The sequence below is a fragment of the Chamaea fasciata genome, unplaced genomic scaffold (genome assembly GCF_029207755.1).
Source record: "Chamaea fasciata isolate MVZ Bird 193981 ecotype frontalis unplaced genomic scaffold, bChaFas1.0.hap1 SCAF_20, whole genome shotgun sequence".
NCBI classification, from domain to species: Eukaryota; Metazoa; Chordata; class Aves; order Passeriformes; family Sylviidae; genus Chamaea; species Chamaea fasciata.
In genome coordinates, this window is record NW_027094105.1 from 7,273,056 (window position 1) to 7,294,219 (window position 21,164).

At 39.5% G+C, this 21,164-nt stretch overlaps 1 protein-coding gene across 3 annotated transcripts in view; it reads right to left on the reverse strand.

The window, feature by feature from the left end:
* The window catches only part of AK8 (adenylate kinase 8), a 66,350-nt gene that overhangs the window by 33,788 nt on the left and 11,398 nt on the right, over positions 1 to 21,164 (reverse strand). For all 3 annotated transcript variants that reach the window (XM_066201427.1, XM_066201426.1, XM_066201425.1), the window contains 6 exons: positions 19,849 to 19,917; positions 13,949 to 14,030; positions 12,359 to 12,430; positions 11,562 to 11,762; positions 8,709 to 8,840; positions 6,374 to 6,463 (listed from right to left, as the gene is read on the reverse strand). In XM_066201427.1, coding sequence (XP_066057524.1) covers positions 6,374 to 6,463; positions 8,709 to 8,840; positions 11,562 to 11,762; positions 12,359 to 12,430; positions 13,949 to 14,030; positions 19,849 to 19,917 — 646 coding nt within the window. The remainder of the gene's footprint in view (positions 1 to 6,373; positions 6,464 to 8,708; positions 8,841 to 11,561; positions 11,763 to 12,358; positions 12,431 to 13,948; positions 14,031 to 19,848; positions 19,918 to 21,164) is intronic.

The following is a 21,164-nucleotide window of genomic DNA, read 5'->3' on the forward strand; positions in this document are numbered from 1 at the left end:
CTGGTTCTGTTTGTATTACACCCCGTGAAACAGAGCCAAACCCAGAATTTTATGTTGGACTCCAGAAAAAGGGGATGGCTGACAACATGCAATGTGCTTTTCTGGTTTTATTTTGTATAAAACCTCCTATGGTATCTCCATCCCAAACTCAAAACCACACAGAATTCAAGTGAGCAGCCCTCTGGTGAGGAGACAGTGCTGCAAGAAAAGGAAAGGAACCTCTACTTCCCTAAATTTTAAAGAATGACTGTCAGCAACAAAGATCAATAAGGATATAAAAGATTAATACTTAATGTTTATATTGTACTTTGCTGTTTAAAAGCCCCTGACCACGAGGCCCCAAATGGCCAAGGGCCACATCTTCACTCAAATCCATGAGGGTTTGTGGCACAAATATTGGAAAATTGATCCTCCAGCAACAGCAGGAATGGTGACTATCACCGCAAAACCATTTGATATAGGCAGGACCATATCTATGACCTGCTTGATTATCACAATTGCTCCAGAAAACAACTGCACTCTTCTCTTTAATCAAATCACATTTATTTTGCCTGGTCTGGCTTCCAGGGTTGGCTTTTTAGGGTGGATTTTTTGGTTGCTTTGTTTTTACTCCTAAGTGGGCTGACCTTTAAAAATTTCTTTGTAGACCAAGGCTCTCTCCAGCTCTGAGTGTCAATACACCAGTCTGGATTGTGGAATAAAGAAAAATGCATTCTAGATTTTCAAATAAAGCAAGAGGGAATTCTGATTTATGATCTTGCAGTGATTCAAGTCATGAAAAACTAAAACTCAGGGAATGAAATTACAACCTACTCTCTACATGTCTGCATTTAAAACTTTCTGTTCTACAACCTTGCATCTCATATAAAAATATGGCCACTTAAAACAAAAAAAATAAAAAAATTAATTTTATTATGTTCTCTTGACCACCAATTTTCTCCTAGTAGAAAAAAGAGACTGCTACCTATTTTCCATAAAAAAAACCTTTGTAGCAGTCCCAGAGGAAAAGTCAAAAGTTTGACTTGAAAAACGAAGCTACTTCAAAAGCATTGTCAAACAGAGGTGAAGGTTTCTTAAAAATGCATAAATTAAAGTGTGGTGTAGTCATAAATATCTCTGTAACTTTACACAGTTTATTTGTGAGCAAGGCGCACATTTAGGGGAGCTACAGAATTGCTGCAAAACTACCTTAAATAAAGTAGAAAATCGATTTGTTTATTAGCTCCTGTTTGGACTCCGTGTGTGTGTGTGTGTGTGTGTGTGTGCGTGTGTGTGAAAAAATGAAAGAAAAATGGAGAGTTTTTTTCAATAATAAAAAGGGAGTTGCACTGCAGGGCCCCTAAAGCTTGTGAAAAATTAAACTCGACGGATTCAAACTGTCCTATTTCCACTTCAAAAGAGAAGAGGCACTGAGCTCTTCCCAACTTATCTTCAAACGCCCAGCACCCTAGAAAGTTTCTTTAAAAAAAATAAAGTCTCTAGTTCCCCCAAGCACTGTACCCGTTACTGTAGCTGCTGTCTCTCCCTCTTCTAATTATACCCATGTGAGTCTATTAATCAACTTGTAAATTATTTAGAGAGCCATGCGCTGTCTTCAGCCAGTACAAACACACTGCATGCAAAGGCTTGCTGAAAACCAATGGAGCTCCCAAAGGGTCTCTGCAATGTTCAGACAGCTTGCAGCTCGCCAGTACAGCACTCTTAAAAACAAGAAATAACACTGAGCTTTACCCCCTCAGATATCAAGATTTACTCATCCTTTCAACTCTGAAACTCTCGGCGAGTTTTTAACAAAGAGGAGCTGCTCTATTGTCAAATCTGTGTTTCACGCACAGTGATGAGAATATTAATTTGATGTCAAAAAAAACCAAAAAAAAAACCCCCAAAAAATAAAACCCACCCTGAACAGAGCAAAGTGTTTTCAGTGAGACTGTGATCACAATCACCAGGGGACCCCCAAGTTTCAGAGGCTACACCAAAAAGCACCCCTTTAAAACCACTGCAATTTAAAATAAGGGGAAATCTGTATTTGTACAAGTAAAGGTTTTTATTAGAAAACAGGAGAAATTAGGGAATTCCAGATTTTACCCCCTACGTGCAGATTGCCATTGGGGACAGCTTCAGATATAACAACTTAAAAAAATATATAGAAAAAGGAAGAGGAAAAAACCAACACAGATTGTGTGTGTTCAACTCTAACAGGCTGCAAACAGTGCAGTGTTATGTGTTTTCCATGAATCTGTTCTCCTACCTCCTGAATCTTCATTTTGGTGGGAAAAAACCCAATTACCCAAACTAATAGCAGTTCTCCCAGCTGAAAAGCAGAATCTTACTGGTTTAAGAGCATTTTTTTTCTTCATGCTGCTTTCCTGTCACCTCACTTTTCTTGGTTATATTTATTCCAGCCTCACAAACAGATATATTAATTAGCAGTGATCACTCCATGCTATTCCACCACAACAACTGGACAGAATGACAAGCAGATTTCAACTGACTGATGACCTTCCCTATCTTTGTGATGCCCCCAAAATGCTTCTGCTTGTCTTTTCATTAATACAATGCAAACACCTCAAGGGGCAAAGACCAGGGAAGTTTAGGTGGGGAAATCCAAAATGCTTTCTGCAGTTTTTTTTTTTGTTCTCCCAGGGTGTCAAATTCTGACAGACATCTTTAAGATGGTGAACAAAGATCCTGAAGATGGAACTTTAAATTAATGTTTGTCCGTGTTTTCAGTGAGACATGTCCAGCAGGCTGTCCAGCCCTCCTCAGAATTGGAGCAACTTGAGGACAGGAATTCTGTTTAAAGGTCTCCTTCAGGCCAGTGGGGTCTATGAAAGACCTTTCTACACAGGCATCACGTGCCCAGGGAAGGGCCAAGTCTATGAAACTGCCTCCTCAGAACATTTCAGAAGGAATCAAACCAAATAAATTAAATTATGGCACTTGTCTTGCTACCTGTGGGAGGGTTCTGGCCACTGCACTCACCTCTTACTCCATTTCTTGCCAGGCTGTCCAAGAAAATGATGTGTGCTGAATTTAGCATATTGACTAAGAGTTGATCTAACTGGAGTTAGTGACAAGAAGATTTGTCTTAGACTCCAGTGTTGGTAATTTTCTGCCCAGAGTACAGTTAATAATAACTACCCAGTACTCAGTGAAACCACAACATCCTAAAGGAACAGTCTCTGCATTTCAGACTGGTTGTCCAAAGCACAACTCAATGTTTATGACAGGCAGAAAGCTGTCAGGTTACCGAACTTATCACCAAAAATGCATTTTTCATTATCTAGTGTGCACCTATTGTAGACTAGAATGTCCTGGGAATTAAAAAGTTAACGGCCTCAAAAATATCTATGTTGACTTCATTAGGTAAAATAAATCACCATATACAAAACTGAGGATTTTGACAAAAATCAGGTCTTTATGAGACAGTAAACACTAGAAAATACGGAAAATGGGAATACTGGGTTGCCTTTTGGAGTGAACAACAGAATTGTCTGGGCTGTTCCTGAAATACGTGGGGTATACATGAAGCAGCGGTACAGGAAAAGCTGCACAAAGAATGTTGATGAATCCTAAAGCCATGAAGAGATGTGGGTTAGCCAAGCAGAACTGGAGCAGAACAGACAGTGGGCAGCCTCAGTAACTCCATAATGAGTCGGCTTTGAACAGGCTGGGCTTTGAGCCTTGTTACAGCACCACAACACGCCCTGCTGGCACATCTTAAATGACTAATTGTATGCAATCAGTGGTGTCCACGAGAAGGGAAACACACTGAGATCAGTCCCCTGGGGGAGCATTTTAAGAATATATGAGGCATGTCCTCAAGATTTTATGGCCCTGCTTTCATTTTGACAAGTAATGATTGGAGAACAACATCTTTCCTGGTCTGCCTTTGGTTCCACTGTTCTGTGCCAGTGTCACTTGCATGATTCCCCACCCACAGGAACAGATAAGCCTCCTTAGAACCAGAAATGTAAAGAAAAGGTTTAAAGTTCTAATTGCTTTTCCACTTACAACCATGTCTGCTGTTGAGTCTTTGCAAGTGAGGTTTTCTGGAAACTGTCTGTAGTCAACCTTAGCAGGAGAATCTTTCCCCTGTTTTAACCTGGGCTGCAGCGAGAGAGCAAAGATGTAAAGATTCTTTGCCCACCTTTCCTCTTCAGTGCCCTGTGTTATTCCATTTTCTCCAAGCCTCTTGTGAGGGCAGTAATGAATTCTTGTTAGTGTTTACTAATGTAAATTCATTCTTTGTTATCCCTGGGAGAGGAGGATTAGCAAAATGACAGAACTTATTATTTCTGGTTTTGCTGGATGATATTTATCTTTATTCAGCCCTTAATTCTGTGCTGTGTCCCACCAAATAAAATAGATATGTGCATACCAGCAAATCTAAGGGAGAATTTTTAGCATAATGCACAGGAATATAGTTATGATCCCTATTAACATTCAGAAGTGTTGTACAGCTTTATCTGTGCATGCTGTATTAAAAAATTAATCTAAATCTGAAATAATTTCTAATTTGGAGGAAGAAAGGAATTACAACTTCAATTCCATTTTCCTGAAATGAAAGCAGCTCCCTCAGACTATGGATGTGCATATTTTTAGGACTGGCTAAACATTACGATCAGTGCAATTATTTTACTCTACTGGGAATGCATCCCCTTTAAGGAACTTTAATGGTTAAGACGAAGTTTATAAAACACACAAAGAACATTTTAGTAAAGGAAGCTCTTAAAGGAGCTGTCTGAATAAACAGATCATCCAAACTCCCATCTCAGCCATAACTGAAATTTAGAGAGTGAGGTATTTACAATCCTCCTCTCCACAGAGATGAGCAGACAGTGAAATTACAGTATGCACATAAGATTCTGAAATTAATAGACACCATGAAAGACAGGCCCAGAGCTTAAAAGGATCTCCATGTGTGAGCTAAAGTGCACTCAAAACCAGCCACATTCAGCTCAACCAGATTACCCGGGAAGGAATATTCCCACGCCTGGAGACATCGGATCCACTGCACAACATACTCTGAGATCTCTTGCCTTTGAGTTAAACGCCCATCCTGGGTATCTCTAACTCAGAAAATCCTCTCCTAGATCTCTGTGCCTGTTCCAGAGGACTCAACCTCTCTCCTGCAGGCTGCAGAGATTCCTGCATTCCATTCCCATAGCCCCCACAGCAGCTCCTGCTCCCAGCAGTGTGGTGGCTGCATTAGGAATAAATGCAATCCACTCACTGGAGATGAAGTTCAGAGCTAAAATCCATCACTCTGTGGCTCGATGAAGTGCCTGGCAGAGGGGTGGCACCCCCAAAGCTGCAGGCTGCCAAAAATCTTTTGGAAAGGCCAGGAAAAGTCCTGCAACTCTGGGTCTGATATCAAGGGAACCTCCGTTAATTTTAAAGGCTCGTGTTTCAGAACTGTCTAATTCAGCCTCAGAATTAAGCTATTGAGCAAAAAAACAAAGGAGATTTTCAAGCTTTTCACCGTACCAAATACATTTCTTTGCTAAAAACAAAGGACAGTGAAGATTTCTCTTTGCTCAGGAGGGCTTTGCTCAAAATTCCATTAATACTGAAGCTTAACTGAGATTTCCCCATCTCCAGCACGATTGTCTCCTTGTGTTTGTACCACTGGAAACCATTTGGGCTCTTGCCAGAAACAGCACTGAAAGTTCCTCTTCCAGGCCATTGCAATTTGGCAAAATAAACATCCTTCCAGCCTCCTGCAACATGACTTCTCCTCTTTAACTAGAGAAATTCTCTGATTTCTAACACCCACCACACACACACAGCAGGACAAGTGTAACAGGCAGACAGGTTTAAGCTGCTGCCCTCAGGAGCTTCCAGTATTTATGATTTATCTGAAATCCCTGCAAAAATTCCAAAAGCAAAGTATACTCAACATTCGTTGTGGCAGTCCCCTCCCACGAACAAAAATGTTGATAGAAATGAAGCACAAAGAAACTTTAAGTTTAAAGTATTTACATGAAAGTAGAGGAAACCATGGTAGCATTCTAAAAGTCGACGTCCAAAGATAAACTGAAGCATAATGTTATTGTTCTTTGAAAGCAGTTTGACACAGTAATGTGCTTTAAAAGCAGTTGGAACTGATAGCAGAATTCTTGTTTTGATTTAGAGATTAAAACATGGAATTCAGATTTCTGAATTTCACTGGAACAGTGAATATTTGCTTGGAGGAAGGATATAAAAAGCCCTTCTGTTAAGCAGTGCTCTAAATCCCATGGAATAAATGGAATTAATCGACTTTCAGGCTACTCTGATTAGAATCTGACCAACAAAAATTCACTCACAATTTGGTTTTTGCTGCAAATTTGTAACTACAGTGTAATGAGACAACAACGTGCCCTACCTGGGCATCCACTGTCAATGTAAGGCTTAACGAGTTCTCCAAGTTTTGTGTTGTCTGCAACAGCTTCCTTTAGCAGTTGCCCACAGCAAACTAACAGGAAGGAAGAACAAAAAAGACACAAGGTTAAATTTTAAAAAGGAGGCAACAAAGAAAAGAAAAGAAAAAAAACCCAAACTACCAAGAAGCTGCATACTAGAATAAGGTCACTGAATAAAATAAAAGTTGTATGGTTTTTGAGTTTGTTGTTAGGGTTGTTTATATTTTTTTGGCCAAGCAGAGTGAAAAGCAAGGAGACTGAGGATATGGAATGAAAAAAAAAGGAATATATTTGGCAAAGAACGTATTAAAAATTGAGAGAACGATATTAATCAAATATATTTCTGAAATAACAACTCAAGGGATTGCTAGTGGCTTTCACTTTTTATAAACTTGTAATTACTGAATGAAGTTCCAGCTGCTGAACAACATCTGAACCACGCTGCTGGAGGTGCAGCATAATGCTCAGTTCAGGAAGGGCCTCCCTGGATCATTTAATGATCATGTAAGGATTGCATTTTAACAACTGTGCTAATGCGATATTATCATTGATTTCAAACACACAGAACACCAGGAGATGCAGATTTCAGGTTTGAGCCAGGACAGCTGTACATGAAATATTCCTGGTTTGGGCTTGGACAGCACTGGCTGCCCCAGGTGAGGGAGTTCACAGAGAGGGAACCAAGACATGGAGAGGTCACACAACAGCAGAAATCCTGGTCACCTCCAGTTTGGTAAATATTAGCTATAGTCCCCCTGTAGATTACTCAATTAATAATCCTAAATTGATTCCTTTCTTCTGGAATCAACAGCACCATCAGACACCGACTTTGATGGGAGAAGATGGAGCCCTTTAATCAGTTTATTGCTGTTAATCACACAGCCAGGCCAACAGCAGTGAGAACCGCCCCCCCCAGCAGCGTTCCTGGGACAAAGCTGATAAAGTTCAATGCTTAAGTGACAATTTCAACAGTCACCACTTGTCCTGGAGAAGCAAATTCATATTCATCATAAACAGTGTAAAAACATAACAGAAACTCAGAGCACAGACCCCAGTTTAAGACACCTAATAAGTACACATCTAAATTCAATCCAATTCCTTTAAACTATTTAATTATTTAAACACAGATTTAAATTTTTGAGCCTGTGCTTCAAGCCCAATGGCACAACAGAAATAAGGTGTATACTGAATATTATTTTGAAAAATTACAGTCTTCCAACTCTGTATTAAATATTTAATTCTTCTAATATTTGGGCTACAGAATACTTAAAATAAAATTCAACGCATGGGTAAAGCACTGGTAATGATTTTTAATAAAAACAGCTGCGAGTCCCTCATACTGTAGTTAATTTTTAAAAAATGCAAGTTTTGACCTAGATGGAACACTATGAACCCTGCAGTTTTAGAAAAAAAGTTGGAAAAAAATCAAAAGGACAAGAACAAAACAATTTTAATACATTCAAGCATGTTTTGTTTTCTATAAGCCAATTACACTATTAATAAAAACACAGGTTTGAATAAATCTACAAATATTTAGGTTTTCACATGATATTTTAAAATACAGCAATGGCACAATAACTGACAGCAGAAATATTCTACTAAACCTGCCTTTTACTTAACTAAGACAATGTGAGTAATCAGAAAATTTTACAGCTACCAGACATTTGTTTAAAATAATTTATGGCCGCTCCACTGTTAGAAGGCACTACAGAACATGGAGAATATTGCACTGATCCTATCACCAAGCTGCACTTTTATATACAGAACTTTTTAACATTTAAATGCTAATCAGGAGGAAGTCTCATGCAGAATTTTTTTGGACTTCCTTTACAAAAAGAAAGAAGATGCACTTCTAACGAATTCCTTCATTTTCTCACACATTACTTGAGACGAGTCGAGCCTGAGACTCCACTAAAGTTCAGAGTGAATTCTGTTTTTAAAGTGCCCCAATTTTGGTCAGACAGCTGAAACTGCAGACCTTGCTCATGATCCACTGATCCACAGAAGAACTCAGAGCACTACAGGAGTCTAACAATGGAAAAACACAGATGTAAAAGGTATAAAAAATGATGAAAGGATGACTAAAAAAACCTTAGAGCTGGTTTGTCACAGCATATACACTTGGTTTACACTTCTTCATTCAAATACCTTTCACTCCCCTCAAAAAATTTGACACCCACAGCAATGGACTAAGAAAGACATTTTATGAGCAAGTAAGAAAGACAGACAGCAAAAGATAAATGATCAAAAAGAGAGAAAGGGGGAATTGAGCAAAGTGCATATTTACTGAGAACTTACGGTTGACAACATCATATTTCTGAGCTATTAGTGCTGCCTGCAGGCTCTTCCCACTGCCTGGGGGGCCCAAAAAGAGAATCCGGGGTGTAAAGGGGGCAGCAGATCGGTGCCGGGTCTGGACAAAGGCAAGAACTAGAACAGGGGAGAAAGGCAAAAAAGAAATACAGGTTTTAACTCATTTCTTTAAAAAAATTAAATATAAATATTGATTAACTACCCTCTTTTTTAAAAAATAAACGTTGTCATGTTGATCATGGTTTGTTTTATCTCTGAAACATCCAGGCTCTGCACCCAAAATCAGGACACTGATAAAACTGTCCTGTCAGCAATTTACTCTGAGACGCATTTTAGAAATCTCACTATCATTACACTCCTCTTTCTTTCATCAGTGCCTGTCAAACCATTTTAAAGAGCAGATTCAATTAATAATTGCTCTCTTACCATGTTGTTTTTAGCAGAAGTAATTTTTGCTTGATAGCTACAATTTTACCATGCAAATTATAGAGGGCTGTAATTACATTTAATACTTTCTGCAGTTTCTGAACAAATATTTAAGCGTAAAAACTTGGGATGTTAAATTAATGACATTTATCCAGCTGTGTGTGATTAAGACTCCTAATTACAATATTACAGACTTGCAGCACAGTGTGTCATGACACTGCTCAGCATAGACAACACAGAACTGAGTGTGGATGTTTTATTCTTTTACCCATCCTTTTTGTGTAACTTGTAAAGAATATTTGAGCTTCTCTGCCTGATTCCACTCATTTGCTGGACATCATTTTTGCTTTAAGGAAATAGCACCTTTAGCTCAGCCTGCAGTTTTGGAAAGACCACAGGACATGTGAAGCATCATCAGCACTGCCACATTATAGAGACCTGGACTTTGTTACAAGCCCAAAAGAGAAGCTGAGAGACCACCAAGAAGCCAAAAGACGTCCCAGCTTTGTCAGTGAGGACAAACTGGGATTGTATTTGGACATAGCTGTGCCCATTTGATGGCTGAGAATACCAGAGAAGGGAGCAGGTCAAGCCATGCAAGTTTTCCAGGGGTCAGTCAAATGCCAGGGCTAAACTTTCTGGCACTGATCCCACCTGCCATGGTTGGCCATGACTAAAGCAGCAAGGACACATCTGCACCGGCTCTGATTCCTCTGGGATTGCAGTGGATACACCTAAAGGTGAGCCCAGATGAGCTGCAGCCTCTCTCAGTTTCTGTGAGATCCTCACTTCCAATAAAAGACTCTCTAAAGAGTCCTTGTAATAAAAGAAGTATTTTAGGCTAAGGAATAGGACAAACTTAAACATGACTGTTTGTATGAGCCATAAGCTATATTAAAAAAGCACGAAAGGATTGGTGGGGAACATCCTGAGGATCAGGATTTTAAGTGCCATTGTCAACACATTGCTCTGTACCAACAATTTATTCAGAGAACCCTCCCTTAGATGCTTTGGTATGATTAAAAAATCATTTCTAATAAAGAAGCACCTGCAGCAAACTCCAATTTCTACATAGCAGCCCTAAAGCATTGAGAAACTAAAACTGCAACCACATGGGATTGTGTCCATCTCTTCCTGCAGCGCTGGAATCCTGCACTGCCCAACTGAATTGGGTGCCACATCCCACATTAGGGCAGCACCAACGGCATTCAAGTTCACAAAATTTTATAGTTGTGTGAAACGACTCACAATACTGCTCATATTTATGAGAGATCTCCTCTTTTGTTTTAAAACTCTAGCTGGGGCAATAAAAATCTAAACCAAAAAAACCTGGAAAATCCTACCAGAAAATAGTGTTTGCTGCATGGCTTCCTAAACCCCGAGTATCAGCTACCCCAGCAGTGCTCCAGTTATTCTGAACATTTTCCACAACCCAGTGTATTGAAAAGCACAAACATTACAGGCAAAGCACCCTGCTTACAAATGATGCTTAATTTGCAGTAAATAACCAAGTTAATTAGGAGTAATGATCCCCTAGACAGTCTCCACATCTAATTATTCTTTAAAAAAAAATCTGGCTGCTTGATGCACTGCAGAAAAAAGATCTAGAGAGGATTTTTTCATTCCAGTTTTCAATTTATCTCACTACATTATTAATTAATAATAATTAATATTCAGGCACTCACATTTTTATTTACAATTCAAGGCATGAATTCTTTATGAATGATGATATGAACTTTTAAATTTAATTAAGTAATTTAGAGGTAATTAATGTGTAAATTCAGAATATAAACTTCCTACTTGTTTATCTTAAAAGTGCAGCACTTGTTATTAAAAAAAGAGACCTTTTTGAGATGCAAAATTACTGGGATAGAAGAGATCATCTGCAGACTGACAGCTACAAAGTACATCATCAATTGGTCTTTCTGGCAGTTTCCTTATTCTCTTCTAGAGGGATCAACATTAAAAGTCAGACTGCATTACAGTCAGGCAAAGGCAAACACGAATTGTTGAACAGGAAAGCTCCCAGCACAAACAGCTTTTAAACAATGAAATGTTCCCGGCTTTGAACTGCTCCTCCTTGTTGTTCTCAGACTTTGGAAGGTAGTGGCCCTTTGGGAGATGAACAATTGAGCCACAGGGCTCCCTTTTAGAAGAGAGACTCACAGAAATGATGGTGACATTTGCTCTACTGAGTCAGCTCTTCCTTGGCAGGACTGGGAGCTAAGAATTTCCAGCTATCTGCACTTACTCCAGTAAAATAATTACCAGGAACAGCCCAAATGATGTTCTAGAGAGAGCACAACTCAGCTGGGAGCCATCGGTGCTGCCTAATCCTACAAAGTGACTCTAAGAGCCAGGAACTACCCCTCAAACGGGACTTTCTCAACTTGCCACAAAGCACATCTTTACCCTGTGACAGAACATCCACGGAGGGCTGGTCTGAATTGATGGATTTCAGAACTTTCCGGTAGATGCGGAAAATCTCTGGGAAGTTTCTGTGATATTCCAGCAGCTTCTTGGACACCTCCTGCTCAGAGAGATCTTCTGGCTTCACCAACCTCTGCTGCACCACGGGGTCACTTGGCCAGTCAAAGGTTGTGTGGAAAACCTCTACAGGGAACAGGGTTAGGAACTAAGAGCGTGATTTAACAGGTCTCTAGTTAAGAATTAAATTAAGTCCCTCATAATTCCACTCCTTAAAACATCCAACCTGATCTTTTTATTGAGCAATGTCAGGATTTTATCTCGTGATAGATGATTGATGATAAAATTCAACAGACAATACAGAGCTGAGTCTATTTGACAGTTTATTTTATTGAATAGAAATGCTTTTATTTAACATAATGGAAGTGATTTAATTTACCCTAAAAGCATCCCTGCACCTCAGAAACAAAGACGGACCGAGCAGAGATGCACAGCAAAATTATAAACTCTCATGGACAGATCTAACCTTTAAATATTCTGTACTGCCACACTCCACTGTTTGTAGGCTCAATACCGAGCTTTTTTATTTCCCTGTGTTTTATTGGCACTGAAAAGAATGCAATGTCAACAAATACCATTTCCAAACAGCTGAAATTTATAAATTCCTACTAGTTCTTAAATGGGTCCCATGTAAATTTTAATCCCATCAGCAGTACTACAACGTTTCTGAGCCCAAGCCACACTCCAGCCTGCAGTGGAGGTCAGGAACAAACATACTGCACCTTGTGTGAGGGGATCCAGCCTTTTCCCACCACTCCTCTCGAGCAGCACAGTGTCTGGGGCATAGAGCATAACTAGGCAACAAAAAGGAAAAAAAGAAGAAAAAAAAAATTAAAAGTGTATCTCTTGTTAATTATTTGCTTTATTCCCTGTAACTGTTCAGCTGTCTCCTAATATTAAAGGTGGCTGAATTTATCTCGAGCACATTTGTCTCTTTCTCATTTCCCAGCATTCTCCCTGCAAATGTTTTACTTCACTTTTAATCAGAATTTTGCTTCACCATACTACACAATACAGTGGGATAAAATAACCATGAATGCAGTACCCATGGGCACTAACTGTCCCCATTATCCAAAAACCATCACCACCAGCAATAAACAATTGTCTCTGGAGCCTCAGACAGAAGTTCCCACTGAGCACTCGAGACTGATTCTCTTCTACACCACAACCCATTACTTTTCACCCAAGTGCTTTGGTGGTGAGACCAGTGAAATTGTTTTTTTTTTTAAATAATCTCACAGAAAAGTGTTTCAAACTTGATTAGAAAGCATCAAAAGAGGAAGAACCTGTCAGTTCCCTGGGTTGCTTTTGACTAATCATCCTTGCAGTTAAACATTGTAATTTAATTACTATTTTCAGTGCATTTGATTACAGGTTTCAAACAAGTTCTTTTTATAACTTTCTTCTCTGTGTTAAATGGCTTTTTCAGGCACTTTTCTCCCTGTTAAGGTACTCACACACCGTAAAGCTCATCTCCTCTCAATCTTCTTTTTGATTAACTAGACAGACTGAGCTTTAAGATTCTCGTTCAGGTCTTGGTGGCACAGATATAATTGTGAGCAAAACTCAACTTCAGATGTTATTAGATATATTAAAAATACATGCAAGTACTAGACATTAAACATTTTTGCCTAACTCTGCTGCAACATTTCTGAGTTCTTCATTAACAGTTGAATATCATCCAAATCAAATCCAAAGTGACAATTCATCAAGTTGGATAAATTCTGTTCACTGTGCACTGGCAAGGTCTGCATTTATCATTCCACACAATTGCAGCAATTTTTTATATTCTAAGTAGGTCCTTTAACTGTAATTTGGGACAAATGGCTTCTCCTGTATGGCAAGGGCAGCTGTCAAGGTCTTGTCTAGTAAAACATTCCACCCCAAACCAGCCACTGTGAATGGTCAAGCTTAAAATCATCATGTTTTCACTTACCTTGGTGAAATTTACATTCCCAAATTCAACAGAAGCATAAATTTGTGTTTAGTACACGAGGAACTGGTTTAGTCTGAGGATAAAAGCTGATTTTTAGAGATGGAATTCAGGAGCAAAGCTACTTGTAGCTGCTCAAAACCACTTGGTGAAGGGTCTGGAATTTACAGAGCTCTGACGTGGAAGGAGAAAAGGGTGTGAAAGACAGGGGTTAAAGTCTCCCAGGTTATTACCTCAGGCTTTCAACCCTACTAAAATATTCTGATGTCTGGTGACTCTGTCTCCAGCATTGGTATTGAATTTATTGAGGATTTTTCGGGACAAACCCTTCAAGTCTTTCCTCCTGGATGCAATCACACACAAACCTTGTACTGCTTACCAACATGCCTAGGAAAAATGCCAGATGATTGCAGCATCCATGCCTGTTCCTGATTTGCAGGGAAGCCTTCCAAAATCCATCCCTACTGAACAAAAACATGAAGCAGTTATTGATCCTGGAAGAGAAAAAAAACCCCCCAAATTCATACTAAATCTCAGTGCTATTTACACAAAAATTACCTCGTTCTGATCCCTCCCCAGCACAGCATTTCTCATGGATGCTTGTGAGAGAAGAAAGCAAACATGGAGCACTGATATTTTTGTGAAATGCCTGCACTGATTCCACTGCCACACAGCAATGGGAACTTATGGATTGTAGCAATGATCTTTTTTTTTTCATCTTTCAATCTTAAAAATAAAAACAAACCAACTTCTATCTTGAATAAAAACAACCCAAAACAATTTCTACAGTTTTGAAATATTCAGAAGGATACCAACCCACACTGAGTATATCTATATATATAAAAAAAAAGGAGCTAAACAAATCTAAAGACAGATTTAATGCCAAGAATGCTGAGGAAAATATGCACGCTTTCATTATTTTCTTAAATTATACAGGAAAACTCACAGTAATGGAACCAGCATTCCCAGAGCTAATGAAGCAACAGAGCAAAAGAAAGAAAAAAGGAAAAAGAGCCTTTTGCTCCCTTAAGTCCTTGTTATAGCCAGCTAAGTGTTGGATTGAGCATCTTTAAAAAAACATTTACAGATCTGTGAAATACCATCGGAGAGCTGCAGCCTCACTCACTTTCTGTCTGATGCAGTATTTGAAATCTAATCCACTTCCCAGGCTCAAGCCTGAATCTTCTGAACTCTCCCTAATTTATCTGTTAGTTGCCTGAGCACACAAGTCCTTGCTGTTATATCCCATCCCTCAAAACAACTTTGTGATACCGCAGTAAATCTGGGAGCCATCTTTGTGCTGAAATGAAGGAGATATTTTAATATTGCATTAGCTGGCAATCATTATCATCTCCCACACAAATCTGGTGCTCTGTCAGTGTGGGGTCCAAAGGTTCTCCAAGTATTTCAGGGAAATCTATCTCCAGGACTTCTGTGGGAGGGAATGGGCCATTCCAATTACACAAGAAAATAGAGCAGACTATTTAAAATTCCTTAATTAGCCTGGTTTCAGGAACATGTCATCCTGCTGACAGATGTAGAAAATACAAGACTCAAGTAACTGCAAGCCATTTTTGCCACTCCCAGTGTTTGCTCTGCCAAATTAGAATGAACCACTGGCTAAGGTCACACAGGTGCTAAGAAATCAATTTATCCCTTGGGACTTGCAGAAGGCAAAGCTGCACAGTGTTTGTAGTGCTATGCCAGGAACTTCAGCACTAGTTTAGAATATGCTGGGTACAAAAAAAATACATATATAGGCCCAGATCTTCTAGGGAAAAATGGCATCTGAGCTCTGAGGTAAACAAATCGATGCCAATTTACACAAACTACAAATCTGGCTTATTTTCCCCACTCTGAGTACAACACTTTTAGAATCTATGACAAAACAAATGAAAAAAACCCCAAAACCACCCCACAAAACCTGAGGTCAGTACTGCTTACGGCTCAAATCACATAATGTGCAACAGGCAGTAAACACAACACTGTAACAATCCACAACCCATGCTTTTAACAATCCACAGCAAACTTCAAGAGGTTTAAATACAAATTTCAAAGGTCCTTAAAACTGGCAATAAACAGTTTTAGAGCGAAAAGTTTTGGCTATTTAGGAAAACAAAGCTCAATAAATAGCTTCCTGCAGAAAATAGAGTTTAAGGCATTAAACAAATGCAAAATCAACACACAGTACAAAACCAGTGAGCATTTTGGAGCTGATCTCCAAAGGTCTCCGAGTTGCAGGGTATCAGTCAGTCCCTAATTAGAATATATTATCCATCTACTTGACACTTCAGTGAAATGTCTATTCCAGCACAGAGCTGCAGCTTTGTTCAGAACAGGTTTATTGATATTCTGCTGCATTCCCTCTCCATACCCCCAGTGGCTCGGTTCTGTTTTATCACACATCAAAAAGGCCGTATGCTCAGGGCACCCCATGCACAGCTCGGAGCTGGAGGTCTGAACAGCTGCAAGTAGTGTGCTATCACAGGAGGGACAAGCTCCAAGCAGATGTCACAGATAAAATAAAAAAAGAAAGAAAAAAAAAAGAAAGAAAGAAAAAAAAAAAAGAGTGAAAAGGGAGTGTGGCTTGGGAACGGAGCAAGAGGAAGCAAGACACAGCAGAGCAAGACCTGACTTACAATATGCCTATCGTGCTTTATGCAAACACTGGTCCTTTTTTGCCCTCCTGACTGTCATTAAAGTGTAATTAGTACGTTCACATGGTAAATTTGTTTCTGAAAGAAGCCATCTTTTTTTGGTTCTTGATAGCAGTAACCTTCTATCCAGGCATGGATTGCACCTTATCACATCAAGGGTGGAACAAAGGCTAAAAGTGAGAAATTCCATGGTGACTTCACTCTGTGGTCACTGCTCCTTCTCTTCCAGCTGGGAACCTCCCACCTTTCCTACAGGAACCCCGTAAACAGAGATTCTGCTGCTGCCTAAATGCCAGGTGAGCTGCTCCTCAGAGACCCAGGCCATGCTGAAAACTCAGCAGCAAGGAAGGGCTTTCAAAGCCATCATTTTCCTCTCCAGACTTCAGGAATCTGGAGAAAAGGAAATGCTCAAGGTCATTCCCAAATGGAAATCTCCCCAACTGTCTGGCAGTTTCTCTCAGCTATGATACCAAACCTACAGACTTTCCCACTTTCCACCACAATAATAATGACTTGGGTATTCAAGTTCCCTCCTGATATTTGACCTGTACATCCTCCATATATTTTTTTTTTAATTACCAAATCCAAAATTGACACCGCCTTTGAATAAAGAAAAAGAAATAGCAGAAAGAAACAATGCTGAATTATGTGGCACATGAGACAAAAAAAAATCTCAGCTGGAAGCACAAAGGTCATGAATACAGCTGTTTTTAGGAAAACAAGTAATCACAACAGTTTTTCCACATTATTATTCAGTGGTTTTGAATAAGTATTACATGGTTTTCACTCCCAAATAAAGAAAGGGGTCAGAAAATAACACACACACCAAAAAAATAATATCAGTAATAGCTTAGCCAGTATGGATGTAAAATTCTGGAGATTTTCAGAGCACAGCAGACTGAGGAGTGCAGTAGAAATATTGACAAACCAGCTCTTGCAGTCCATCAACATGAGCAGTATGGATGATGGGAAAAGCTCAAACCTTGCCAAATTTCCCATTAGAAAGGAGCCTCTTATGCCCCACATTAGTTCTGCCAGTTGAGTAAGGTGCAAAGATGTTTTAAAACAAGTTCCATTCTTCTCAGAAAACAGCAAATGTGGTGAATGTGCAGATTCTCTCCCTGGATAAATCTCTGTACCATCACTTGCTTTGCACGGAGTTTCAAAGAGGAAAACATGATGACTTTTAGCTACCAAGGTAAAACCAAACAGAACCAATCAAGGTAAAAGCAAGCAGAGCCGTTGCTCTTTTTGCCTTCCCTTTCAAGGGCAGCCACAAAAAAAAAATACCAATCTCAAGTCATTCTGTCACTCCTTGTGTGAATCACTGGCCTAAGCTTAGTTTCTAAAGGTCCTAAGCCTTCAGGAAGGTGGCTCAGCTCTCTCTGTCAAACACATCCTGAGCAGTCCCTCTCCGCTGGCTTTCTCCAGCTCCATGAATTCCCTCCACAAGCCCAGCAGTCAGAGGGGCTGCAGCCAAGCTGTGCTAACCCTGCAAGATGAAAATCCTCTCTGAAAAATCATCCTCACAAAGTGCCAGGCTAGAACATAATGTTTGCAATAAGTTTCCTGTGTGTGCTGCAAGACCTCCCCACCTGATCCCTCGCAGCCCTGACTGGGTTTGCGTTGGAAGAACACATAACACAGGGCCTCAGCAGAGCTGTTGATCAATAAAAATGTTCTCCTTAGAGAATGCCAGTGACATCTATAAACCTGTGAGTGTCAAAACAACGGCACAAAAAATCCTGTATTCCTACTGTCAGTGGGATGAAAGCTGTACAATTAATGCCAAGCCAATGACACCACAAGGAGAAATAAAACAAACAGCTGGTGGTATTGTGGTCCAACATGCTGCTCTTCATCTATGAACATTTTCAGTGAAAACATGCTGACTCATGCTTTGAAAGAAATGGCATAAATCTGGTCAGTGATGTAAAAACCCTACAGCATTAATTCTATTTTGAGTTACACACGGAAAATATTACACTTCAAACGCACAGATCCCCTTTCAAAGGAGAAAATAATTCGTGGGCACTTTGTGTGTGTCTGTCTCTTAACGTAAAGATTTTTAATAACCATCACACCTTTGAAAAACAAATTGTGTTTCTCCTAAAACCAGCTGAAACCTCAGCTAGGTTGAAAACATCCACTCCATTCTTGCCGAATGTCAGGGAAGTTTTTTTTTTCCTTAAAGGTTTTTTTTTTCCCCCTTGGTTCTGTGAGACACCCAGCACTGATTCAGTGCTGCCGATGATAACAACAGGAACATAAAATGCAGGCAGGACTCTGTGCAGCTGTTGGCATTTCAACCACCTTGTCACCCTATTCATACATGACCTAATACTTAAAATAACTCACTGAGAGATCCTTCCCTCATTATTGACAGGACAACCAAAGCCATGCCAACAATTATAGAAAGCACAGGGGAAAAAAAAAAAAAAAGTGGAAAATAAGGTGGATGCAGCCTGTGGAGAGAGATGGATTTTGCTTCTACACTGACAGTAAAACTCACTTTAACAAACACTGGGACAAGTAGCTGTTGAAAACATCTCTTCTTTTAATCAGGGAAAGAGACTTTTGTGAAAAAAATGAGCATTTTTGAGAGGTTTTAGAGCTGTTGGTATAAAAAGAACTAAAAATACCACAAAAATGAACAAGACAGTATACCATGTGTGGTTTTAAACAGGTTCTCCTGCCAGCTGAAGGGCCTAAGTCCTGTGTGGATTTACAACAGATAAAAAAATACATTAAATGCTACCACATATATAATCTGGAGTGCTAAGTAACTATAATGAGTTAAAATGAAGTATAATAGTTCAGCTAAAAAGACCTTCAAGGAAAACCAGACAGACCCATATAATTCAAGCGCAGTGAATAGCAATGCAGAAGTTTAATTCTACTTTGCAAGTTCAACATTAATAGGCCAATTATAGAGGAAAGGCCTGCAGTATTTTATGAAGAACAGTTGGTACCATTTAGGATTTCTGCAAATCCCTTTACTTTTTCTTTCTAAGGATCAAAAAAAAAATCATTGTTTCAGTCTCCCAGATGATGAAACATGAAGCAAAAAACAAGGGATCCCAGAGATTTGAACACAACTAAACCCATTCGGTTGCCTCTTTGTGTAAGCTAAGAGTGAACATATTAATTATTCCCCAGAAGACAATCTATTCAAGTGCAGTGTTTCCTAACACAGGAAGAAAAAAAGATACATAACGAGAAATGAAAAAAAAATTGAAATTAGCAACGTTGAGACCCTTTTCCTCCCCTTTCCTCAAGAAAGAGCCCCAAACCTCACACAATATTGATTTCTATCTATTTGCTGTTTATCTGTTTTGTCCACTCCATCTCTGCCAGTTGCCCCAGGCAATCAACAAAGCTCTGCTTGTTCAGCCTTTGATCATGTCTGTGCTGGAAGATTAGCATATGCATACTCTCATCCTCCCCTTTATCCTGTTAATAAAGCTCCAAACTCCCTCCGCTGATGTTCAAGAAAGAAACCGGCTCGGGAGCCCCGATGATTTGCCCCCATTCCCTGCTCTGCTCAGGACTTGGAATGCTAAGTACCAGGCACGAGTTGTGTAAGTGCTTATCCAGCGGCCCTCTGAGGAGCAATTCTTACTTGTTTGATGCAGTCCACGTTTGACAGACGTTCCTGGATCAGATTGGCCCAAAGCGCGTTGGGAATTTTCTAAAGAAAGAACAAAAAAAACCAAAAAAAAAAAAAAAGGAAAAAAAAAAAAAAGGGCTGAATATTCACAATTGAGTTCAAAAGGAATTTTACCATGCAGGCACGTTGTGGTTAAAGGTGAAGTGAGATGTCTTCTTGGAAATAAAGAAATAAATAATTCTGTGCGAGTCCCGGGTCATTAACATGAGTTAATGACAAAGAGTTAATAAGGGCATGAAAATCAGTGTTAAAGGGAAGCTGAGCACAGAGCATGAATATCCATGGGGGGTTTGCACACTGACATGGAAGCAGTGCCAAGTTCTTCACACTGACACACACACTGGACCTGCAAAGGGATCCAGAAGAACATCACATCCACAAACCATCCTTTGAACCACTAGGATCTGACCCTCCACTGCTCCTTGTGACAGAGGGCTCAGCACCAGGGACCTGCTGGCTCTCAGTGGCACAAACAGAACCTCAGACACTGAGCAAATTACACAAAGAGTCTGATTTTCGGGAGGTCTGTTTCATAGCTTCAAGTAACTCTCATCATCCAAAAGGTTTATTTAAAATATACTGTATAGTTGAACTTAGTTTATTTTTAGACTCAGGACTGTGAAATGGGATGGAAACTGCATCTGCCAATATTTTCAAAGTGCTGTTTAGTTCAGTGCCTACTACTTTGTCCATCTTCAGAGATGTTTTGAAAGAAGCTATTTGCTGTGTGACAGAAGAACAAAGCTCCTATACAGATTAACACCCCACAACATTTCTTCCATTGTATTTGATTTCCTGACAAGAAATCAGCAATACTCTCCTTTCCTTCTAGTCGGAATTCGCTTCACTATCTTGTTAATTTAGGCTTTCATTCTGTGCCGAACTTGGTTAAACTCTGTGTTAGCCTGTTTAACTCAAAGCCTAAACTTCTGTCCATGCAGCTCATGACAGCCATTAATCATTTCACTAAATGCTTTGTCTTATTCATTCTGCCATTACTGGTAAAATGAATACCCAGGAAAAAAAAAAAAAAACACCCAACCTGCAATCAGATTCTCTATCTCTCAATTAAAATAAATTATCTTTCACTTAACAATGTGAGCTTGACTCTCCGTTCCCTTTCGTTCCATATATTGTCTTTTTCCTAATCAGTCTGAAGGGTATAAAACTAAAAAGGAGTATTTCTACAAGCTTGGAGAGGTAGATAGGGCAGGAATCAGATGCTTCTCTGTATTTAAGATAACCTTTCAACATATTTTTCCAATCTA